General features: G+C 39.8%; 1 protein-coding gene across 8 annotated transcripts in view; it reads left to right on the forward strand.

Annotated features, from left to right (window-relative positions):
* Window positions 1-8204: 8204 nt before the first annotated feature.
* LOC108261272 (myotubularin-related protein 2) overlaps window positions 8205-22500 on the forward strand; it is a 15438-nt gene continuing 1142 nt past the window's right edge. The window contains exons 1-10 of one of the 8 annotated variants that reach the window (XR_008394200.1): window positions 10459-11170; window positions 11542-11655; window positions 11786-11960; window positions 12715-12845; window positions 18654-18784; window positions 19076-19322; window positions 19476-21185; window positions 21296-21458; window positions 21551-21678; window positions 21879-22500. The exon at window positions 21879-22500 is cut by the window's right edge and continues 1119 nt beyond it. Coding sequence is in view for 2 of the 8 variants with exons in the window: in XM_053678561.1 (XP_053534536.1) it covers window positions 21117-21185; window positions 21296-21458; window positions 21551-21678; window positions 21879-22181 (663 nt within the window). In the remaining 6 variants the exon portion in view is untranslated. The other 7 variants (XR_008394201.1, XR_008394203.1, XR_008394202.1 and 4 more) reach the window with 7 other exon arrangements.

Here is a 22500-nt window from a genome sequence, read left to right on the forward strand (position 1 = left end):
CGCAATTTCAACCAAATACAGTGGAGTGTAAAAGTTTGTACCCCCTTTTGCTTTCTTTTGGATGGAAGGGTGTTAAATGTCCTAAACACTACAAAATTTGACTGTAAGTAGAAGTTAATTTTATTATCAGACTCAGATATCCATGTTAATATTTTTAATACTGCTCATTAATGTTAAATGACGATGATTTTGTGGTCAGTAAGCCGTTTTTGTGTTGATTTTGATGTATGTTTTGGGTCACTGTCCTGCTGGAAGATCCAACCACGGCACATTTTAATCTTTCTGGCAGAGGCAGTCAGGTTTTTATTTAATATCTGTTGATATTTGGTAGAGTCCATGATGCCATGTATCCTAGCAAAATGTCCAGGTCCTCTGGCAGAAAAACATTCCCAAAACATTAAAGATCCACCTCCATATTTAACCGTGGGCATGAGGTACTTTTCCATATGACTACCTCTCTGTGTGCTTCAAAACCACCTCTGGTGTTTATTACCAAAAAGCTCTATTTTGGTTTCATCTGACCATAGAACCCGATCCCATTTGAAGTTCCAGTAGTGTCGGCAAACTGAAGACACCTGAGTGTGTTTTTGGATGAGAGTAGAGGCTTTTTTCTTGAAACCCTTCCAAATAGCTTGTGATGATGTAGGTGACTTCAGATTGTAGTTTTGGAGACTTTCTGACCCCAAGACACAACTAATTTCTGCAGTTCTCCAGCTGTGACCCTTGGAGATGTTTTGTCCACTCGAACCGTCCTCTTCAGTGCGTTGAGACGATATAGACACACGTCCAATTCCAGGTTGATTCATAACATTTCCAGTTGACTGGAACTTCTTAATTATTGCCCTGATGATGAAAATGAGCATTTTCGATGCTTGTGCTATTTTCTTATAGACACTTCCCATTTTGTGAAGCTCAACAACCTTTTGCTGCACTTCACAGCTACAGTGGTGCTTGAAAGTTTGTGAACCCTTTAGAGTTTTCTATATTTCTACATAAATATACACAAGATTTTCAGACAAGTCCTAAAACTACACAAAGAGAACCCATTTAAACAAACGTGACACATATTATACTTGGTCATTTATTTATTGCAGAAAATAATCCAATATTACATATCTGGGAAGTGGCAAAAGTATGTGAAACTTTTGCCTTCAGTATCTGGTCTGACCCCCTTGTGCAGCAATAACTGCAACTAATCATTTCCAGTAACTGTTGATTAGTCCTGCACATGGGCTTGGACATCAGTTTTGGCCATTCCAAACCAATAACTTTATTGTTCTTTAACCATTCTTTGTTTTGGGCCATTGTCTTATTGCATGCCCCACTTTCTCTTGAGATTCAGTTCAATTCCTGGGTTCATTCTTGTCCTGTGGTTGTGGAACTCACCACTACACTAATTATAATCTTTCAGATAGCTTGGAGATTTAGTACATGTAGACCTTCTCAAATCAGGGTTTTCCATCCCAAGGAAAGTTTCTGACACAGCCACTTCAGAAGTTCCTCCCAGTTTTTGTTTGTGACTTTCCTCAGAGAATGAGGAACCTGAGTCTTTTGTAGAAGGCACTGGAATGGCAACATCTGGCCGTGAAGTGTCTTACAACTCTGGTGCTACGGATGTTGCATTGTGCCCATCTCTCACCTGATCGATAAGTCAGTGCACTACTTGCCCACTTCCCAATGCTACTGTGCACCATACAGGACCAGTCTTTTTCTGAACTGTACCTGGAATAAAAGTAGGTCCAGAGCTGAAGTTCCTAATATACACTGGGTCACCCACCACGAGATATCTTTCCTTTCCATATTGGTCATGGTACCATTTTTGTCTCAATTGTTTGTGTCTCAATGAGACCCTGTGTAGACCAGTTTCCTGCCACACAGCAGTTAGCGGCTGATTTGCCAGTGGTCAACTGTGGCGTCGTTCGGTAACTGAACAACACTCTGGCTAGCCTTTTCAATGGACTCTCCAGCACTCTTTTCATCAGGGTTTTGAATGTTTGAACGGCCCTTTCAGCCAGACGCCTGGAAGATGCATGGTAGGGTGCTGTGCTTGTTTAATTCCGTTTCTTTCCGTAAACTCTTGGAATTCAGCACTGGTAAAAAAACAACAAAACTGCTATGGTCTGACATCACTACTTCTGGTATCCTGTGTTGGCTAAAGGTTTGTCTTAAGCACTGAATGGTAACTGTGGATGTAGACTTGATTAACAGATAAGCCTCTGTCCATTTTGAGAATGCCTCTACCACGATCAAGAACATTCTACCCATCCACGGTGCACCGTAATCAATGTGAATCCTTTTCCATGGTTGCTCTGGTAACTCTCACGCATGCAGTGGCGCGTTTGCCAGAGCGTTTCTGTTTCCCTGACAGACTGCACACGATTTGACCAATGCTTCCACCTCTGCATCCAAGTGTGGCAACCACATATAGCTACGCACCAGGCCTTTCATCCTGGTAATTCCTGGATGGGTTTCGTGTAGATGTCTTAGAAGAGCCGCACGCCGCGGATGTGGAATCTCTACGCGAGTCCCCCATAACACAAAGCATCCCTGTATGCAGAGTTCATCCTATTTCCTTACATATTCGGGATGTCACGATACAAAAAATCTAGTCGTTGGTACCGATACCACCAAAAGTACACGATGCTCAGTACCATGGTGTGGTTTTTATTTTAAAAAAAGAGAGAGAATTAAAAAATATATATATAAAATTAAAAACTCCTGGAGGACATCCTCCTCTGGCTGATACTGGCAGAGAGAGAGAGAGACGGATATTTTAGTTCAAACACTCTGACCATGACTAATAAGTGCTAAGTTGCACTCCTAAACGCACACACACCCCTTATACTCTGAATGCAAGCATTAGTTTAAATTCACTGATATGGTGTCAGGATAAAAAGATTTATTAAAAGCATGAACATGTGAATAATTATTAGTGACATTAGGCTACATTTAGCTGACAGGACACGGGCTGAATGGAGATGCATGGTGGTCCATTAGGAGGTAGTTTATAACATTGCAATGCGTTAGCATTTAACAAATAACTGGCTATCGCAAAACAGTGGCGTTATTGAGGAGTTGCTTGATCGGGTCCTGCGCAGGTGGTACTTGCGGAGGCGGTCCTTGCGCACGGGATCTGGATCTGGATCGACGTCCGGACATGGTCCAGTTAATTTTTTTTTCCACAAAACTATAAGTGAACACAAAAGTTTATCTATGAATATATATACACTAAAATAACAACAATGAATGCAAACCCAATTTGTGAAGGTCAAACATAAGCACGCATCACACAGCGCTGACTGCAGTGACGGTTAGCGCTTTTTCTTGTTAACAAAAACATTGTTTTTAAATGAAGAAGTGTCGATTAAATAGTTGTGTTTTTTTTTGCATAAAGCAGAGTTAAGCTCGTCTTGGGAATACATTAAGAAGATTGAATACAAATTTTGTGTGTGTTAAGACAAAAAAAAACGTGGAACCGTCATGCTAAGCATGGTGGGGGGCAAAAAAAACGAGGCGTTTACGACCAAAAGGGTGCTTTTTTTAATGTAATTCATAGAATTTCCATACTCAAAGCACTTTTAATACTTTTTTCATGTACAAAACTTGTTGAACAATTCGATTATTATAATTTAGATAAGGTAATTATCTGACTAAAACCGGCTGGCATTTGCTCGTTACTTATTACAAACTATTTAACTAGCATTAGTTTACAAACAAGAACACAATTCTAAACAGAACTATAAAAATAAATATCAAATTTTGCTTAAACATCCTTACTGTGACTGTATACTCCTGAGGAAAGCGCAGTTTGAAAAAACCTCCCTCGCGCTGTATCAACCCGCGCACACGTTTATTTTAAAATGTAAATTATATTATTTCATATTATATGGACTGATAGTTAAAAAACAAAAGTCAAATAAAAGTACAATAAAACTTTTCAACATAAGACACGGTACTATTTTCAGTGGAAGAATACCAGTTCAGTTTGGGTAGTGAGATGAACATCGGCGCTACAGTTTCCTCTTTGACATTTAGAAGATGGCATGAGTTTCAATTCAAAATGGCATCTGTCCTCCAGATGGCGCTCAAACACAGACAAATACAGTAACCTACAGACGTTTAAAAGCTGATAGTTTCCTAAAACTCCCTTGTGGGGAGGAAAGACTGGTAATTACACCGGTTTTACTTATTACGAATGTTATACGACTTAAAATGAGTAATTTTTCCTGGTTTAAAAGGCTGTATTCTACTGGAGAAAATCTAAATGTAGCAACGGAATTTTAAAATGATTGTCAACCCAACAACTTGTGTTCATAATTATGGTAAATAACACTTAAATTCCTTTTAAATAATGTGAAATAAAAGTGTGTGTGTGTTGAGCTATCCTGTTTGACATTAATCTTGGTTTGCTATTTCCTTAGAAAGCTATTAGCCTTTTTCCTAATATGGATCATTTTTGTGTTAGTCTACTCTTAATTAGGACTCTTTATTGTTTAAGATATTTAAAAATAAATATTTTATGCTTTATTGATAAATATTATATTTATCAATTAACCAACAGTATTTCTCATTGCTATTATTTTAATTCAGTTAACAGTGACCATGAGCAGAGAGAGAACATTTAACTGTTTATGACCTCCTGATTTAAAGCTTAAACAAGAAAAGATTGGTATCTGGACCGGTTTCAGCTGTAAAAATCCTGATCGGAGCATCAGTAATGAACACCATTAAACTAAAGCGCTCTGCATGTGACGGGTAAATGAACTCACCCAATCACATCCTATATGAGATTATTCAGATATCTACACAATACACACAGAGCGGTTCGAGAACTGACTCCAGCCCAGAACCATGACAGTGGAAATGTCTAATAGTGCAGCTTTAAATATATTTAAGAGGAGCAGACTTCAAACACTGAACATTGAGGTGTATTGTATTTGTTTACAAGGTAAACAGATTAACGGTTGTTTTGTGCATACAGTCTGTAAAATGAACTGAAAATATTAGATTTAGTTTATCAGAAGGTAAATTAATGTGTCATGGCTCACACTATGTTCCTAAATTCTGTCATAATTGACCAGCTCAAGTTTTCTCATGCCTACTTATATTTACTTATATTGTGGCACATTAATGTTACCATCTCTTTAAAAAAAAAAGAGAGAGAGAGAAAAGAAAAAATGTTTAAAAAAAAAAAAAACAACCCTAAACTTCAACTGTGCTCCTAAATTTTTGTAATTAAGAAATTGTCTTGCGTCTCTCCTCCTGTAAACACTGTTAAAGATTTGTAAATGATCAGGAATGTAGCACAACATGGAGGTGAAAGCAGCGGTCTGTTCATTTAAATGTGAAAGTGCAATAAAAATATGTTGTCCCTAAAATCAATCAATAATCGTGATCAATAATCGAGATCTCAATATTGATCAAAATAATCGTGATTATCATTTTGGCCATAATCGTGCAGCCTACCTGCATTATTAGATAAAAATCTTAAAAGTTCACGTGACATGGACGTTAAAGTCATTTGCTTATGTCATGTTTCATGTAGGTTATTTTTGCAGGAATGATGCCGTTTGTCAAGTCATGTCGGATTTCCCACGTTAAATCATAGCACTTCTTCTCTGTCGGCACCACATACGTGTTTGGGACGTATTTTCTCAGAGGCTTTGGCTGTAAATAATTAAATTACACACACAAAACGTCATTTTTATAAAAATGCATGCGATTAAAAAAAATTCCTTCATACAAATATGAATCATCTGGATGTAACTTACAGGCGGAGGCTAGTATGCAAATTTTTCGTGAAGATTGAAAAAACAAGTGTATTAGTCACATGACACTGTAAGAAACAAAAAGAGTAACGGTACCTGGGGGGACGAGTGTAGCTTTTTACGTTTCTCTCCAGGGAAATGAAACCTCCCCCACTCCTTCTGGTAGAAGAAATACCTGAGTGAGAGGAAAAGGACTTTTTAAAGATATGACCAATATATGGTCAAAACACTTACAGACATGAGCATATTGGTGGCGTTTGTCCAAAAAGCTTACCTTCCAACACGATCTGTTTTTTTCAGTTCACTTTTGTTTGGACGATCGTAGCGCTTCTTCTCTGTTGGCAACACACACCTCTTTAGGATGTATTTTCTTGGAGGCTTTGGCTGTAAATAATTAAATTACACACACAAAATGTTGTTGTTTTTTTTTTTTTATAAAAAAATCCTTATATAGGATTCCCCCCAGTATAATCTCAACGCAAAAGTTGATGATTTCCGTCATGAGATCGTGTTTGTTCTTCATGAACAGTATAATGTCTCTAAAGTACAGGGAAAATACGTTTTCTATTTAAAGTAATTATTTAAACAGAGTGAATTTGGAAGTGTCATGCTTAAAAACAAGCTTATTTGTTTATTTATTTATTATTATTATTAATGAAAGGCAAAGCTGTTTTAAGAACAGAATCCTAAAATCCACTAAAAAGTGGGCAAAGTGGAGTGTACTCTGTGTTTTTTTTTTGGGACAGAAATTTATGGTACAGTTATAGTAGACTACACACACACTAAGTACTAATACTTGTGTTCAGTAGTATGTGAACAGTTTATGTAATTATAAACGTACAAATGATAGTTTGACATTTTAAATGAGGTGGTGGACATTAGTATCCACTAGGTGGCAGCAGTGCAGCTGTTATATCGCCTCACTGAGCAGTCTAGTGCTGTCTGAAACCTCTCCCTAGATCTTTTCACATCATCAATAGGTGATGTGTGTATGCTATAAGGCTGGTCTGTTTCATCTCCTTTAACTAGAATGACTATTGTCTCATGGCCTGTAGGGGGGTTGTGGAATATATCCTTACAATTACAGGGGTCTCTGGCTAGAAGAAGCACTTTTCAGCCCTCAAAATGTCATGGAAACAATCTTTCCAGCCTAAGTTAAAATAAAACTTCAGAGACAGAAGGTTTGTAGATGCCAGAGACGGAGGTCGAGGGGTCCATGAAGAGGCGGCTCCAGCTGGCATCAGAGCGAGAGTGTGGGCGCAAGAGCAGACTTTTGATAAAGGAGGGTATTTACAGTGTTTTAACTGTTGTGTTTTTTGCGCTATTTATTAATTTGTTAAAATGTTCATATTATGGTCTATTTTTAATTGTTAATAAAAGTCCTTGCTGTTTTTAAGTGGCTGAATTAGTGTGTGTGCGCGCGCGTGTGTGCGTGTGTGTGTGCGTGTTGGTAGCTGGGTGGGTATATAGTTCTGGTCGGAAGTTGACATACCCCTTGCAGGAGAAAGAGACCCTGTGTAATCTGTTTAAACGACTTTTACGCATGTTTTGCAGAGAGATCATTTTCACCTTGCTGTTTGGGTCTCTGTCCCACACTGTTACAGTGCAGTATTGAGAGCGCGAGGGAGATCGATTTTCTATCAGAAACAGTAACTATATAAAATGGACGTCAACACGCACCACTCTGTGAGGTCATTTCTCGCTCTCAACAGAGTAGTTGTGATTGTTCAGTGTTTACGACAGGGCCAAAACATTCAAGGCCATGGTGTATTTTGACTGTTCCTGTAGCATAATCTCACCAAACTGTGTGTACACGAGTCCACAGACACTGAGTCTATTCACAGTTCCATGCTGTGTAGATGTTCTGCTCATCCTCACTGTACCGTAAAGGTCAGAACCTCACATCTGTAACCTTGTAGCTTTCCTTAATCAACACGACTGCGACCAAGCTTGTGTAGCACTACTATTTTTAGATCTCCGCCTCTCAAATCTATTGGCGCCCTACGCGTCCGGCTTTCAAATCTATTGGCGCCCTACGCGTCCGGCTCTCAAATCTATCGGCGCCCTTAGCGTTCGGCTTTCAAATTTATTGGTGCTCTACGCGTCCGGCTCTCAAATTTATTGGCGCCCTACGTGGCCAGCTCTCAAATCTATCGGTGCCCTACGCGGCCAGCTCTCAAATCTGTCGGCGCCCTACATGGCCGGCTCTCAAATGTATTGCCGCCCTACGCGTCCGGCTCTCAAAACTATTGGTGACCTTAGCGTCGGCTCTCAAAAGTATTGGCGCCCGATCCAAATTTTGCCACAGCAAGCACCACTCACATTTTCTTCAGGAAATGTCCCTTAAAATAATAAAAAGTCTCTCACTAGGCTGTGTGTCGAGATAAACGTGAAAACATCTTGAGCTTGTGTTCACCACAGACCTTATTTCCGGCATTTAACTGAAAACCCCATTGACGGAAGTGCTAATACGCTGACTCGTTTCTGGGTTTCACGACTCATTCCTGCAGCACTCTGTAAGACGGGCTGTTGTTATCAAACCATCGAAGTAGGATAAGCAGCTTTGGTAATGATTCTTTAAATGAACCGATTCAGAATCCTCTTCTTGAATCGTTTGAGTCGTTCTCACTCGGTCAGGGTTGCACGTGTGGGTTGCTTTCCCTGCATGTGTAATCAGCACGTGTTCACAGACCGTAAATCCCGACCCCATGGTAGACACTCGACAGAAATTTCATACTAAAGTAAGTATTTTATATTTTCTGGGTCTAAACAGAGCAGAAGTATTGCTAACGTGTTCTACAGATTCTGTTGGACTGGTGAACTGTGTGGATTTGTATATTTAACCCAGTTTAATATGGCCTGCTTTGTTCAGTCAGAGACAAGTAAATCTGTTCTAATGTTGATTTATTTTCCATAGATAAAACAAATTTTTGCTTACACATGAATACGTACTTTATGCCTTCAGAATGGTGGAGATTTGTCTCTTGACTATTTTAAATTTGGTTCTCTTCAACAGGTTGTGTTCGAGTTGTGCAGGCTTGTCACCTGACTTAAAGAAGGCATTGTTTGAAGGGCTTGATCAGCACCTCCCACGGCTCCTGCAGTTGTACAACACCGAGAGGCAGTGAAATACCCGAAATCCAACATGTGATGACCCGCATTGATCAAGAGGTAAGTCTAATGAACTTTAGTTTGTTCTGCTCCAGAAATGAGCCGATATCCAGCAGAACAGCACTGATAGTTGTGTAATAGACGTGCACAGTAGAACTGTCGTGATTAATAAATAAACTTATAAATGTGATTACTTGATGAACGTAGACAAAACTCTATACATGTGAAATGTTTTGTTGAAGTTCAGATGAATCTCTGATGTACACAATCTTCAACAGAGTTCTGCAGAAAGATTTTGAATGCCTGCCATTCACCAGAACAAATTTGCAGTTGATCAGTCTGTCTAAAAGAAAAAATCTAAACACACAATATAAAATTCCTGCAGTGTGAATAAAGCCTTTGTATTGCTTTTAGCAAACATGTCTAAGTACTCTCGGTTCAATGTACACAATTTACCCCATTTAAATGCATTTTGGAAATTGTTCCACATGGCCTTAAAGTGTGAATATTCACTGTATGACAAATAAGTAATCAAAGAATGGAAATGGATTTTTTCTTCTCTAATGGACCATTAATCACAATTATAAAAGATGATGCATCAGGTACAAAGTATCAGGGTTTTTCCCCCTCTTTTTCCCACAACAGTTGCATGATTTTTGCAACACCCTTTCCACCATGTGTGTGTGTGTGTGTGCGCGCGCTACAAATCACTTTGAGATAAAAATGTTTTAAGAAAGCCACTTTCACCTTCCTACAACAAACTGGTCTGAGGTGAAGCTTCTTGTCATGTTACTGTGGTCATGGATCACATTATGGGGATCTCTGTAATGTAACCGTTTCTGTAATTATCCTTACTTGCCTTTGCGCTTTTGTGCTTCTGCGTCTTCTGTTGGTGCTTTATTCTGCTTTTTAGGGCCCAATCACCGCTGCTGCAAAGCCCTATTGGATCTGCTGTTTATTATTGGGGCAGAGCACCGAAGGTGCAGCGCTTCCGGTGTCCACCGGAGGGCGCATGCACCGGAGGTGCAGGGCCCTATTGTTTTTCTGGTGTTTATTATTTATTTTAGTATTTTTTTCATGCATTCTTGCGGTTTTTAAGGGCCTAAACATGGCTGAAAACTCCCAAAACTTGGCAGATGCACCAGTGAAAATGTAAGTTACGTTGGGCATGGGCATGGTCGAGGAGCTCCTTAGCACCCCTGAATGCAGGCAAAGGTCGGGATGAAGTTGCTCCGATGTGCACATGATTTACCATATGGGGTAATAAAGTGTAAAATATAGATAATTCACAATAATTTAATATCAGATATCAGTTAGATTCAGCTTCGGACACAAGTTCCAGGTACTGATCGAGAAGGAGTGGATCAGCTTCGGACACAAGCTGACCTCGGTGCGTATGAGCAGTGAGGGCGTGGTTGTGTGTGGGCGTGTGAACACATGTATATTTAACCCCATCTTTCTCTCTCTGTGTGTTTCTCAGCGTGTCAGCCTTGGATATGAGAATCACGCCAACTCGGAACGATCCCCTCTCTTTGTGCAGTTCATCGACTGTGTGTGGCAAATGATGAGACAGGTCAGCTACTGATGCTTTACACCACAACACTGTTGAATTCTCCAATCTGATTGGTCAGAAGGCGTTGGAGACATTTCTGTAACAGCAAGATTCTGATTCCAGCTGCAAGGGAAATTACAGCTTTATAGTGATGTGCTCGTTCTCGTTTCTATAGTAACAGCTCATTGACAGGGTCTAGTATGGCGTACGCAATACATATTCTAAGCTTAATCGTAAACATATTATAAACATGTCACTTAAAGAAAAAGACGTATGATCATTGTGATCTAGTTAAGATTTATAAGTTATCTATTTATGGAAGTTTTATGGAAGTAGTCTCCAGTGTCACGGCAGAGAGGACATTGCACTTTCCAGTTTCTCAGTAACATTGCAAGTCTTATTAATTTCAAGAGTTAGGGTGGGGAAAGAGAGGCTTGTGAGGGAACTATTGTTTTATTTTAATGTTATAAAGTAAGAGATCATAATGAGAACTAACTCTCTTTTCCAGGACATTCCAAATTGTTCTTTGGCTATGCCCCATGTTTGTGCAATGGTTCAGACCGGTTTTTCCTCTTTTCGCAGCTTCAAAATGGCTTGCTTTTCTCCCATAGACAGCTCTCTGGTCTTCATGTCGGTTTATTCTTTTTAACAACAAATGCTGTCTCCACAGGTGAAACCCAGGGCTCAAACCAAGAGAAGACATTCAGAGCTATTCATTCTTTAAAGTCCATTTAACGAGGTACACCTGGCCAGCAAGAAAAAAACATCAGTCACTCGTTCCAGTATTTTTGAACAGTTAATGAATAGGATGGCTTCAAAAAAGCTGCCATATTTTAAGCTGTGTAACACGTCTAGATGTAAATATGAGGAAATGAAAGCTGAAATTCTGATCTATCGTCTCATATTCGTCTTTTATCTCAAACCCAAATGTCTTCAGTATATTGCAAAAGCAATAGAATTGGCCTTGATGTTCCAATACTTTTGTAAGAAATAAATATAATTTCCGTACTGAACAAAAGACTGATTATCTGTTCAGGCGTTGTTGTGCAGATCCACATTTAAGCATCTTACTATACACTGTTAAACCCAGTGTTTGTGTTCTTTCTTCAGTTTCCTTCTGCTTCTGAGTTCAAAGAGCTTTTTCTCATCCCCATCCTGGATCGCCCCTACAGCTGCCTGTTTGGTACATTCCTCTACAGCAGTGAGCAGGAGAGAATGGAAAAGGTACGCTCCACATTTCTCCACTAATGGGCGGAGGCTTTCCAGCCTGTTTGATTTTACTGAATGGAAATGAATTTGTCTAAGTGTATTATGACTTCTCTCTCTGTCTCTCTGTCTCCTCTTTTGTTTTTAGGAAGTACAGGCTAGAACGGTCACTGTGGTCCTACATTAACAGTCAGCCGGAGGACTTCACTAACCCGTTCTATGTGGACTGTAAAAACCAGGTGCTGTATCCACTGGCCAGTCTCACACATCTGGAGCTCTGGGTGGGTTATTATGTGTGCTGGAACCCACGCATGAGACCACAGGTGCTTATACTGCAAACCACACTCTATGAAATTATGGGGAAATGCTCAAAAATAGTGCTTCCAATATATACCAAAATACCCAGTTACTTGTATAACTGAACAGTGTCACTTCAGACACATGATGAATGTCACTTTTTATTACTAGATGTTTCTGGGTTTTAACACCAAGTTTGCTTTAAAAAAACAAAACCATTTCTATCAGCACAAAGCTAAAACAAACACAAAAGCTGGAGTAATGGGTCGGTAAGCATAAAAAGTGCCGTACACAGTGGAACTGGACACACGAGGATCTCTGACACTGTTGACTCTTCAGTGGTTCCATTTTCAGTTCTAGTTTGTAGGTACAGGTTTCAGTCTTCAACAACATTGTAGTTTTCTTTTTAAAATGCACTCCTTGGTTGTGCTCACTGCATTAAAACTCAAATCCAACATTGTGAGATTTTTTTTTTAAGTGTGTTGAAATGGAGTTTTCTTGTGATTCCCCTATATTCCTGTATATTTCATGATTGGCTGGTTAGAAAACTACATGAACGTACAGGTGTTCCTAATAAAGTGGACGGTGAGTGAACATGACGTGGCTGAAACGATTTCCAAAACACTTCAGGAGCAGCTAGCGATAAAGATTAAGGTTACACCGGCTTGATGACTGATCTTTTAATAATGATACATAAATAAATAGAAAACGAATGGAATGATTTAGAAAATCGGTGTCCCAGAACGAAACTGATGTTTGTGTGCTTTGTTGATTATGTAGATGCCGCTCCATCAGAATCTGAGAGAGTTATTGTTTTTGCGTGAAGAACGTGGAGGAGCTCCAGAGAGAGGCCACGTCATCCTGCTCCATCTCCTCATCCTCAGAGCATACTTCTCCCTCCTCACATAGTGGTACACCACTTCACACTGCTGTCTAAACACACACACAGTCTTTACTCAATGAATACACTCTCAGGCACAAGTATGGATTTTATGAGTATGAAGCGGGCACACACACACACACACACACATTCCTGTTTGCAATTTTTTTTAACTATAGAGAAGTAACCTAGTGTCACATTTTATAAATCCTTAATACTTAAAAATGGATCTTGGAATGATAGTCAGCATGTCTGCAGCATGAATTCACAGTATTTACGATCTAGTATTTGACCTGTAAATATGTAAAAAAGAGAAGTATTAATATATTTGTCCTTACACGTCATGTTCATCTTTCCCTGTGGCCTCATTTGCTCCTCTGTGCCAACTCCCTTTCATATTTTAACATTTCAATACAGTTTTTAGCTACTTGAAGGTTTTTGTTTGTTTTTTCCTCCCAAAGTGAATCATCCATCTATTTTTGTATTTTATTAGTTACTTTCCATTTTATGTCCGCTCTGTCATCACACTGAAGCGTGATAGTTATGTCAGTATTATTCATTTCTCACAGACCTGCCTTTCACCTTGCTAATATATGGAAGCACTGAATAAACGGTCAATTTGTCATGTTTCTGTATGAAGGTGTTAAAATGTTGAGTTGTACGGCCTTTCCTGCCTCGTGGACTTTTCACCGGTATCGTTTGAATAAATCAAACTGGTAATGAAAAGTGTCGTTACTGATAGGGAAGCAAAACCGAGACAAAGATCTGAATGTGAAAATCCATTGAATTTGGAAATGAAATTTCGACACCATTGAATTAATAGAATCCGTGTATCATATCATTCGTTCTTTTCATATTCAATTATCCACTTATCCAAAAATGGAAAAATGGCTTGTTATTTTATTATTCATTTACAGATCCAAAACGAAACAGAGAGGAAAAAAAAGTTGTTTTCCGTTCTTTCAATCTCACGCTCAAGTTAAAAATAAGCGATTAGAAAACGGGTCAAATGTCCAGGTTTCATTTGAACTTTTTTTTTTTTTTTTTTTTCCGATTGACTATGACCCAGAAGTTACTGGTTTCTTCACATGTTGTGCTGGATAAAGGTGTTTTTATTTTGGTTTATATGTTTAGTTTTTTGCTGAAGAGCATGGGGAGATTCGTACTTTTTAAGGGAGCCAAATGTGTAACCCTCAAAGAAGACTGCAAAAATATTAACTGCAGTTAAACCAGTCAATAATCCTTTATAATCCTATAAATGTTTCTGTATTTACGCTTTTACATTTTAGAAAATGGGCAAAATCAAGTTTAAAGAGAGGCTGTAATAAAAATGCAGTTTTTGGATATCAGGGTCGGCGCAGTGGCTTTGTAGTTAGCTTCTTTGCTTCACACCCCCAGGTTGCACTCTGGTTTCCTCCCCTAGTCCAAAGACATGCGTTGTAAATTGTCCGTAGTGTGTGAACAGGTGTATGATGGGCTTACACCTCGTCCACGGTGGCCCCTGTCTTGTGCCCCGAGTCCCCTGAGATAGACTCCAGAGTGACCCTGTGTAAGATCGATGGAATATCTGATTTAATGAACACTGAAAAACTTTTCATTTCTTTATTTGAAAGCATGTAACATCAGCATGACGTATGGGGTTCACCAAAACGGGACTATTGAAGGCTCGAATAACCGGCTCTTTTTCCAGTCTGTGTAGCCTCACATTCCTGTTATTGGGTGACACGGGTGGAATCCAATGAGGTTTTCTACTGTTCTCAAGGATTGGCATGCTGTGCATCCTGAGATGCTTTTCTGCTCACCATGTATGTAAAGAGAGCTTATTTGATGTTACCATGGCCGTCCTATTAACTTGACCCAGTCTGGCCATTCTCCTTTCGTCAACAAGGTGTTTCCACCCCGAGAACTGCCACTTACCGGATGTTTTTCACACAAGTATGTGTGTGTGGAAATCCTAGGAGAGCCGCAGTTCCTGTAATACTCAAACCAGACCATTTAGAATCTACAACCATGCCACGGATAAAATCACTGGATTACATTCTGGTGTTTGATGTGAATATTGACTGAAGCTCTTCATCTGATCCTGCTTGATGTTGTACACTGTGGTGTTGCCATATGATTGGCTGATTGGATAATTGTATGAATGAGCACATGTACAAGTGATCAGTGAGCACATCTATCTACCATAGAGGTATTTTGGGGCAATACTTGACCATGTACCTGACTGTTAGATTTGTGGCCAAGTTGAAGAAGCTTTTGACATCCCAATGGAAAAAAATAAATAAAGCAATCCAGGACAAATTCACTTTCAGTCTTTTATTTTTATATTGTTTTTTTCCCCCTTCATGTTAATCTCTTTCTACAGAACCCGTCCAAACTTCATATGTCAATGTAGTAAGCAAGATAAACTGTCTACAGCTGAAGAATCTAAGCATGCATCTGTTTTCACCCTTATAGAAAAAGTTTTGCAGTTCCTATCCAAAAGACACCAAGAGCCCAGATGTCCTTAGAAACAAAACGTAACCTCCAACTCGTGGCCTTTTCAGAAACTCGATTCCCAGACGTCGCCACACTGATCACAGTGCATCCTTCAAATCCACCGTGCAGAGGAAATGGACCATTCGATTTAAACGGATTGTTGAAAATGTACGTTGTTCAAGGCATTTGTGGATTTGAAATTTCGCTACAAACCGAGTCTGAACAGTCGCCAGAATCTGAGGCAAAAACACACGAAGGAACGAGATCACGTCGTCATTGCCTCGTCTCTGGTGTTCTACATTTTTGACGAAAGTAACACCAGAGATGCTGCGTTAAAATGGTCAAGAAAATTACACCAGAGTAAAAAAAAATCCCATTGTGTTAGATTATAAACATCGACTGAAACTCTCGATAGGACATCGTTGGAGAGTTGCATACGAGCGGACATTCAACGATATTTAGTAGAAGCCTTGTGGATGTTTTCGTCTGTGTTCGTCTGTAATATACTGGACTGTCCTACCAAGAGTTCGTCCACATACACATTCAACTGAAGCTCATACAGTCGGCATACTGAACTCTCCTTTTTGCCATAGTGCGGCCGCTTAACAGGATAAGGCCTCAGAAGTCAAGCACCAGCAGCTTGTGGCTAAAAAGCTGCAGCAGAATTGAGCTCGGCTAGGAGGTGACTGGTGACGGAAAAAGCCGGGGAACCTCGGAAAGGAAAACAGGGCTGTGTTCCAAATCTTTTATTGCCTCCTCTTCAAACTCCAAAAACCTCTCGGCCCTCAGCTAAATCCAAAGCTGAGGAAAACAACCGTTCTACTAAGAAGGCCTTCTCAAATACAACGTTTGAGCGAAGGGAGGAAATGATCAAACGGGGATCAATTGGAACACAGCCCATACAGCAAAACCGTAAAAAGGTGCCATAGAGTGTAAATGATTCAAACAGACACAAATCTAAGCCCAAACACTTCATATGACCATTGATATGACTGCTAACGAAATCTATTGTACTGTAGCTGCACTGCTACAAGTGTATATAAAGATACACCGATACATTACATTTACATTTATTCACTTAGCAGACGCTTTTATCCAAAGCGACTTACAAATGAGAAAGATACAAGCAAAGTGATATCAAGCAGAGAACAATACAATAAGTGCTACCATACGAGATCCATTAATTGAATTCCAGAAGAAGCAAAGTGCAGAGTAGAGGTGTAAGTGCATTTTTTTTTTTTTTTTTTTTTTTTTTTTTTTTAATATATATATATTATGAGTTTGTTAGGTGTTCATTGAAGAGGTGGGTCTTAAGCTATTTTTTGAAGATGGTGAGAGATTCCGCGGTCCGGATTGAGATTGGAAGTGCATTCCACCACTGAGGAACAGTTAGTGTGAAGGTTTTGGAAAGGGACCTTGCGCCACGCTGAGTTGGAACTGCTAAACGTCGGTCGCTAATCGATCGCAGATTGTGAGAGGGAACGTAGGCCTTCAGGAGAGAGTTGAGGTAGGAGGGTGCTGTTCCTGACAAGGTCTTGTAGGTGAGCATCAAGGCCTTGAACTTGATGCGGGCAGCTACAGCAAGCCAGTGGAGGGAGATGAAGAGGGGTGTGACATGGGTTCTCTTGGGCTGGTTGAAGACGAGGCACGCTGCAGCATTCTGAATCATCTGAAGGGGTTGATGGAGCTGGCTGGGAGGCCTGAAAGCAGTGAGTTGCAGTAGTCCAGTTTAGAGATAACAAGAGCCTGGACTAGAATCTGTGTAGCCTGTTTGGTGATGTAGGGTCGGATTTTCTTGATGTTGTAAAGGATGAACCTACAGGACCTTGCATTTGCTGAGATATGGTCTGCAAATGTCAAGCCATTATCAAGAATCACCCTGAGGTTCCTGGCCGTCCTGGTTGGCATGAGTGTGAGTGAGCCGAGCTGTACAGTGAGGTTGTGGTTGATTGAGGGACAGGCTGGGATGACGAGAAGCTCAGATTTTGCCAGGTTAAGTTTAAGATGGTTTTCCTTCATCCAGACCGAGATGTCTGAAAGGCAAGCAGAGATGCGTGCAGAGACGGATGGATCGTCAGGCTGGAAGGACAAATGGAGCTGGGTGTCATCAGCATAGCAATGATATGAGAAGCCATGAGACTCAATCACCTGCCCTAGAGATGTGGTGTAGATAGAAAAGAGGAGTGGACCCAGAACTGACCCCTGTGGAACGCCAGTTGTGAGTTGCTGAGTTTCAGAAATACCTCTCCTCCATGATACCTTGAAGGATCTGTAAGAGAGATAGGATTCCACCCAGCGCAGAACCGTTCCAGTGATGCCCAGGCTGGAGAGAGTTGACAGGAGATACAACCAGTTGAACATGAATAACAACCAAAGCACATTTCACAAGCACGATATCTTTCAAAAATGTCCAAAAGCACAAATTCCCTAATAAAGGAAAAAGACATGTTTGTGCTAACATGTAAGACTTGAGTTTCTACATCTTCCAAACAAGTACACTTGAGCGTCTTCGTTACTATAAGCTCGGCTCTGAAAATCTGCTACCAGTAAACACACACACAGACAGAGCAAGTTAGCAAAGATTGGTCAACAAGGTTTCTTCAACACAACCACCTTTTGATACACGTACGCTCACTTCATATTGACAGTCCCTTTTTAAAAGTGAATTAAACCATGAGCAGCTATCTTCTCAAAAGTCCGGTCAATTTCAGAGCACAAAAAAACTGCCTATATACACAACAATTCAGTCCCACGGCTCTGAAAGAAATGCAGAGCACAAATGTACAAATCACTGCAATTTCTATTTTTCTTTTCTTTTTTTTAAATGTAAAAAGATGAGAAATCTTCACTGGGAATTACTTTAAGGTGATCATCAACAATTAATTGATCAGGGGAGCCTGGCTCTGGTTTCAGAAAAAATACTTTTAATTTTTTTTGCAAAGTAATGTACACACGTGTATAAAACCAGGAATCGGGTCTAGTAGTTATCTGGGGATAATGTCCAACTTGAGCTAAAAGTGCATTCTCTCCTATCTCACTTCATGACTAGTTTAAATAATATAGGGTTAAAGGGCAAATGGTGTGCTTGGAATAGTAGAGATTAGATGATTTTTAGCTTCTCAAACATCACTGTAAATCATTAGGATAATAGGATTAAGTCAGAATTAATGAATTGGATTCAGAGATGATTATATGAATGCTATAATTTATTACCCTTGCCTTGTCTGACTGCTTTAACACTGCACGTCTGAAATTCTCTTCTTTGTACAAATATTTTTTGCTTCTCTTTGTTTCACTTTTTTCGCTATGCTCTCCTCTGTCTCCAGCATAAACGGCCCTTTCTCTGTCTCTCTGTAAGTAGATGACCATCCTGACCTCTGAGGCTTCATCACTCATCACCATGGTAACTGTCTTGTCCACCCCCAGTAAAAGGCTGCATACTCATACTGTGCTGTGAAAAAGCGTTTGCTTCCATCTGCTTTTTAGCAAGTGGTAAGCACAGAAAAGCTGAAGGAAAGGCTTATGTTATCATTTGCACACAAACTCAGAAAAATGCTCATTAAAGCAAAGCATGCGGTTTGAAGTTTGGTTGTTTGACAATCAATGAACAAAAAAAAATCTGAAAAATAAATGAAAGTGAGGAAGAAATAATACATTTTGGCGTGTGCTGTTATAGAAAAGTAATCATCAGTAACTGGCAAGATACAGCTACAAACTAGCCGCTGAAGTTTTCCAATAACAGCACAGTTCCAATAACAGTGTTTTATTCTTCTTATACCACAGCACACTTCCATCCATCCATCCTACACACGGTTGTGGGGAGCCTGGAGTCTATCCCAGGGAACTCGGGGCACAAGGCAGGGGACACCCTGGACATGGTGCCAACCCATCACAGGGCACAATCACTCGTGCACACACACACTGGACAATTTTGGAGATGCCAGTCCACCTACAACGGATGTCTTTGGACTGGGGGAGGAAACCCCTGAAGCACATTTGCAGGGACATCGAGGAAATTTAGTGAAACCCAGTCAGTGATCTTATTGGATAATTAGTCTCTAATGATTTGACCTTGTTTGTTACGCTGCTAAATATTTTCCAAAGGTATGGAAGTGATGTTAAGTCAGCAGACGTATTGTGTGGGTTTGTGTTCTCTCTCCCTCCCCCTGTTTTTTTCTCACAGGTCGCTCTGACCTAATTCGTTGTGCTGACGTGCTGCACGGGGATTGGAGAGGAGAAGATTGTCCCTCTTTTAAAAAGGAGGACGAACAATATGTTGGGAGGAATGCGGATGTGTGGGGTGTCTGTGTCTGCGTGTGTACGACTGAGTAGCGAATGTTTTTCCTGGTGTTTGAGTGAAATCGCTTGCTTGTTCTGTTGTGTACGAGTGAAAGAAGTGAGTGGAAGTATATTGTGTTGTCCCATTCCCCTGGTTTGTCTTGTGTTGTGGCTGAGTGTACGCCTGAATTGTAAATACATCTTTCATTGTAAATATTTCTCTTCTTACTGTCATGAAAGCTGTAGGGGTTGTGTGGCGTTTATTTTTGGGCTCTACCTTTTGTTCACTGTTTTTGCCTCAGTTAGGGAGTCAGGTTAGACTCTATTTTCTTTTGACATACCTTTTTTGTTAGGTTAGTTAAACTGATACAGGGAAGATATTGACTGTTTTGTTTATTACATTGGCCTTGCCAGCCCTGAAGAGTGGTGCTTTCCGAGTGATTGTTTGTTTTGCATTATTTTTCTTGTGATCATTAAATTTGTAAGATTTGAAAGACGTGAGGTAATGAGATAATGAGGTGTCAACCTCATTATTTCTGAGTCTGATTTGTTTTTGTTTATACTTTTTTTATGTTACACCTCGACCCTAGACTGGGGTCGTAACAGTGAGTCAAAAATAACTTCCGTTTCCTTTTATGGACTTTTGTGGGCATTGCTACATGGAAATGAGCTGTGTCAGGAACACGGTTTGCACTTTAGAGGTGAACAACACGCGTACACAAGTACGAAGAACATCGGCGTTTCCGAAACTTTTATAAATCCGGCAGAAACGTTTAGTTTGGTTTGACTTGGGCAAACATTTACACACAACTTTACTAAAAGAAACTTGCTCAGAGATGTTCAATCGGGTTCAAGTCTGGGCTCTGGCTGGGCCACTCAAGGACATTCACAGAGTTGTCCTGTAGATAGATAGATAGACAGATAATTTTATTGGTCCTCAAAAAGAGGAAATTTGTTTCCACAGTGGGTGCGTACAAAAACATAACGTCATACGTATAGACCAACATAAACAATCACAGCCATAGAGAGGAAAAGGGGACGAGGAGAAAAACATCAGGATCATCATACAACAATGCATCTGACATCACAATGGCTGTGTACCTATGTGTTTAATGCTCGTATAGCCATATTAACAAAACTCCTACCATAGCCAGCCTTTCTGCACACGGGTAGTCTATACCTGCGGCCAGATGGAAGGAGATTGAAATATTGATAAAGTGGGTGGTTTGGGTCATTCAAAATTTTATGTGCCTTCTGGAGCGTAAATGAATTGACACAGTCCGATAAATTAGGGATGGGAATACCAATAATTTTCTTTGCTAAATTAGTTATTTTCAAAAGGTTGTTCTTATTAGTTACTGTTAGCATATGGAAAAAACAAATGGCACCATATATAAGAACCGGTTCAATAATACTTCGGTACAGAAGAAGAAGCAGACTAGGCTGAACAGACAGATATTTAAGTTTATGGATAACTGTGAGTCTCTGACAACATTTGTAAATACCTAGAATGTGCTGATTGAAGCTGAGATGTTTATCCAATGTAATGCCCAGATATCTGAAATGCTCCACACTTTCAACCATCTCTCGGTTAATGGTAAAACCGGAAGGATGGGTAAGTGTTTTGGAAGAGCTAAAATAACACAGCAGATCTTAATTTTTAGTATTTGAGCTTTTATCCATTTATGTCCGTTATGTTTAAACCTGTATAAACCTTGTTTAAAGATCTACCACGATTTCTCCATGATGTTTGGTGACAAAGTGTCTCAGAAGTTCCTGGCAAAGTGGTCAATATTCTTCAAGCCAAACATCATTGCAGACTGCAAGACTCTTAAGAGTATGGGCGAGCTGCTGTCAGGAACTGAACCTGAATCTGAGGACTACAATGGTCAGTATAAACTGTTTTGTATTTTAAAAATGTTCCAGTCTTTAAAAAAATAATTAAATAGAGATCATTTAATTATTTTGTGATGTCTTTAGGATGGGACAGCGATATGTCCTCAATCCTTTTGCAGCTGCATCTGCTCCCTCTAACCTCAAGAGGCCAGAAAAAAATATCCAAGATCAGTTCAGCTCAAGCAATCAGCCATCTTGTGAGCTACCTTAAGGTATGCAAAAGTTAATATTTAAACATCAGATCTTAATTTTAGGAGCTCTTGAGGTGTAGATTATTTTGGGATTCTGAGACCTGCATCTTATTTTGCTTACACCACCTGCAAACAAGATGTGACGGTGCTAGTGATAATGTAAAAAACATGCAAAGAGTTTTATTTTCATATTTATTTTATGTCCCTTTGCTGACCTTCAGGAAGGAGCCAGTGTGAATACCTTCATTGAGAGTGCTGACACAAGACAACCATTTCTCCTCTGCATCGGTGAGCGAAAGAAGGATATCCCAAAGTTCTACGTTATTATCGACCAAAAGGCGATCCCATGTAAGGCGCACACATCAGTGGCAGCTTTTGATGAACTGTTCAAAGCTCACTATGTCTTCAGTTTCTCATACGATGAAGCTCTTTGTGATTTCTACACATTTATCCAAACCACCATCTATAACATCGATGTCGGAAGAGCAAAGCAGAGCCCGCGTGTTAAAGAACTTCGAGCATGATTGCTGCAGCGAGATTAACTGCCTTGAAGATGTTCACATGTTTTGAATGTAAAGCACACCTCAGAACTTGTTTGGTTCTTCGTCAACATTTAAAATTTCAACATGTTTATATCCTAGCAAAAAGTTACATTTAAAATGTGGAGAGCCAGGTCGCCTGTTATCATTTTGTACATATAGTGGCTTCTGAAAACACCTCAGCAAGGTACATAGTCACACTATGGATCAGGAGATTGATACTAATCAGGATCTTTCCACTCAGGGAGAATATGAGGCAGAATGTTCAAATGATCGCCCAAGTTTACAAAGTTGGAGTTTACAA

This window comes from Ictalurus punctatus, unplaced genomic scaffold, assembly GCF_001660625.3.
Source record: "Ictalurus punctatus breed USDA103 unplaced genomic scaffold, Coco_2.0 Super-Scaffold_100046, whole genome shotgun sequence".
Lineage (NCBI taxonomy): Eukaryota > Metazoa > Chordata > Actinopteri > Siluriformes > Ictaluridae > Ictalurus > Ictalurus punctatus.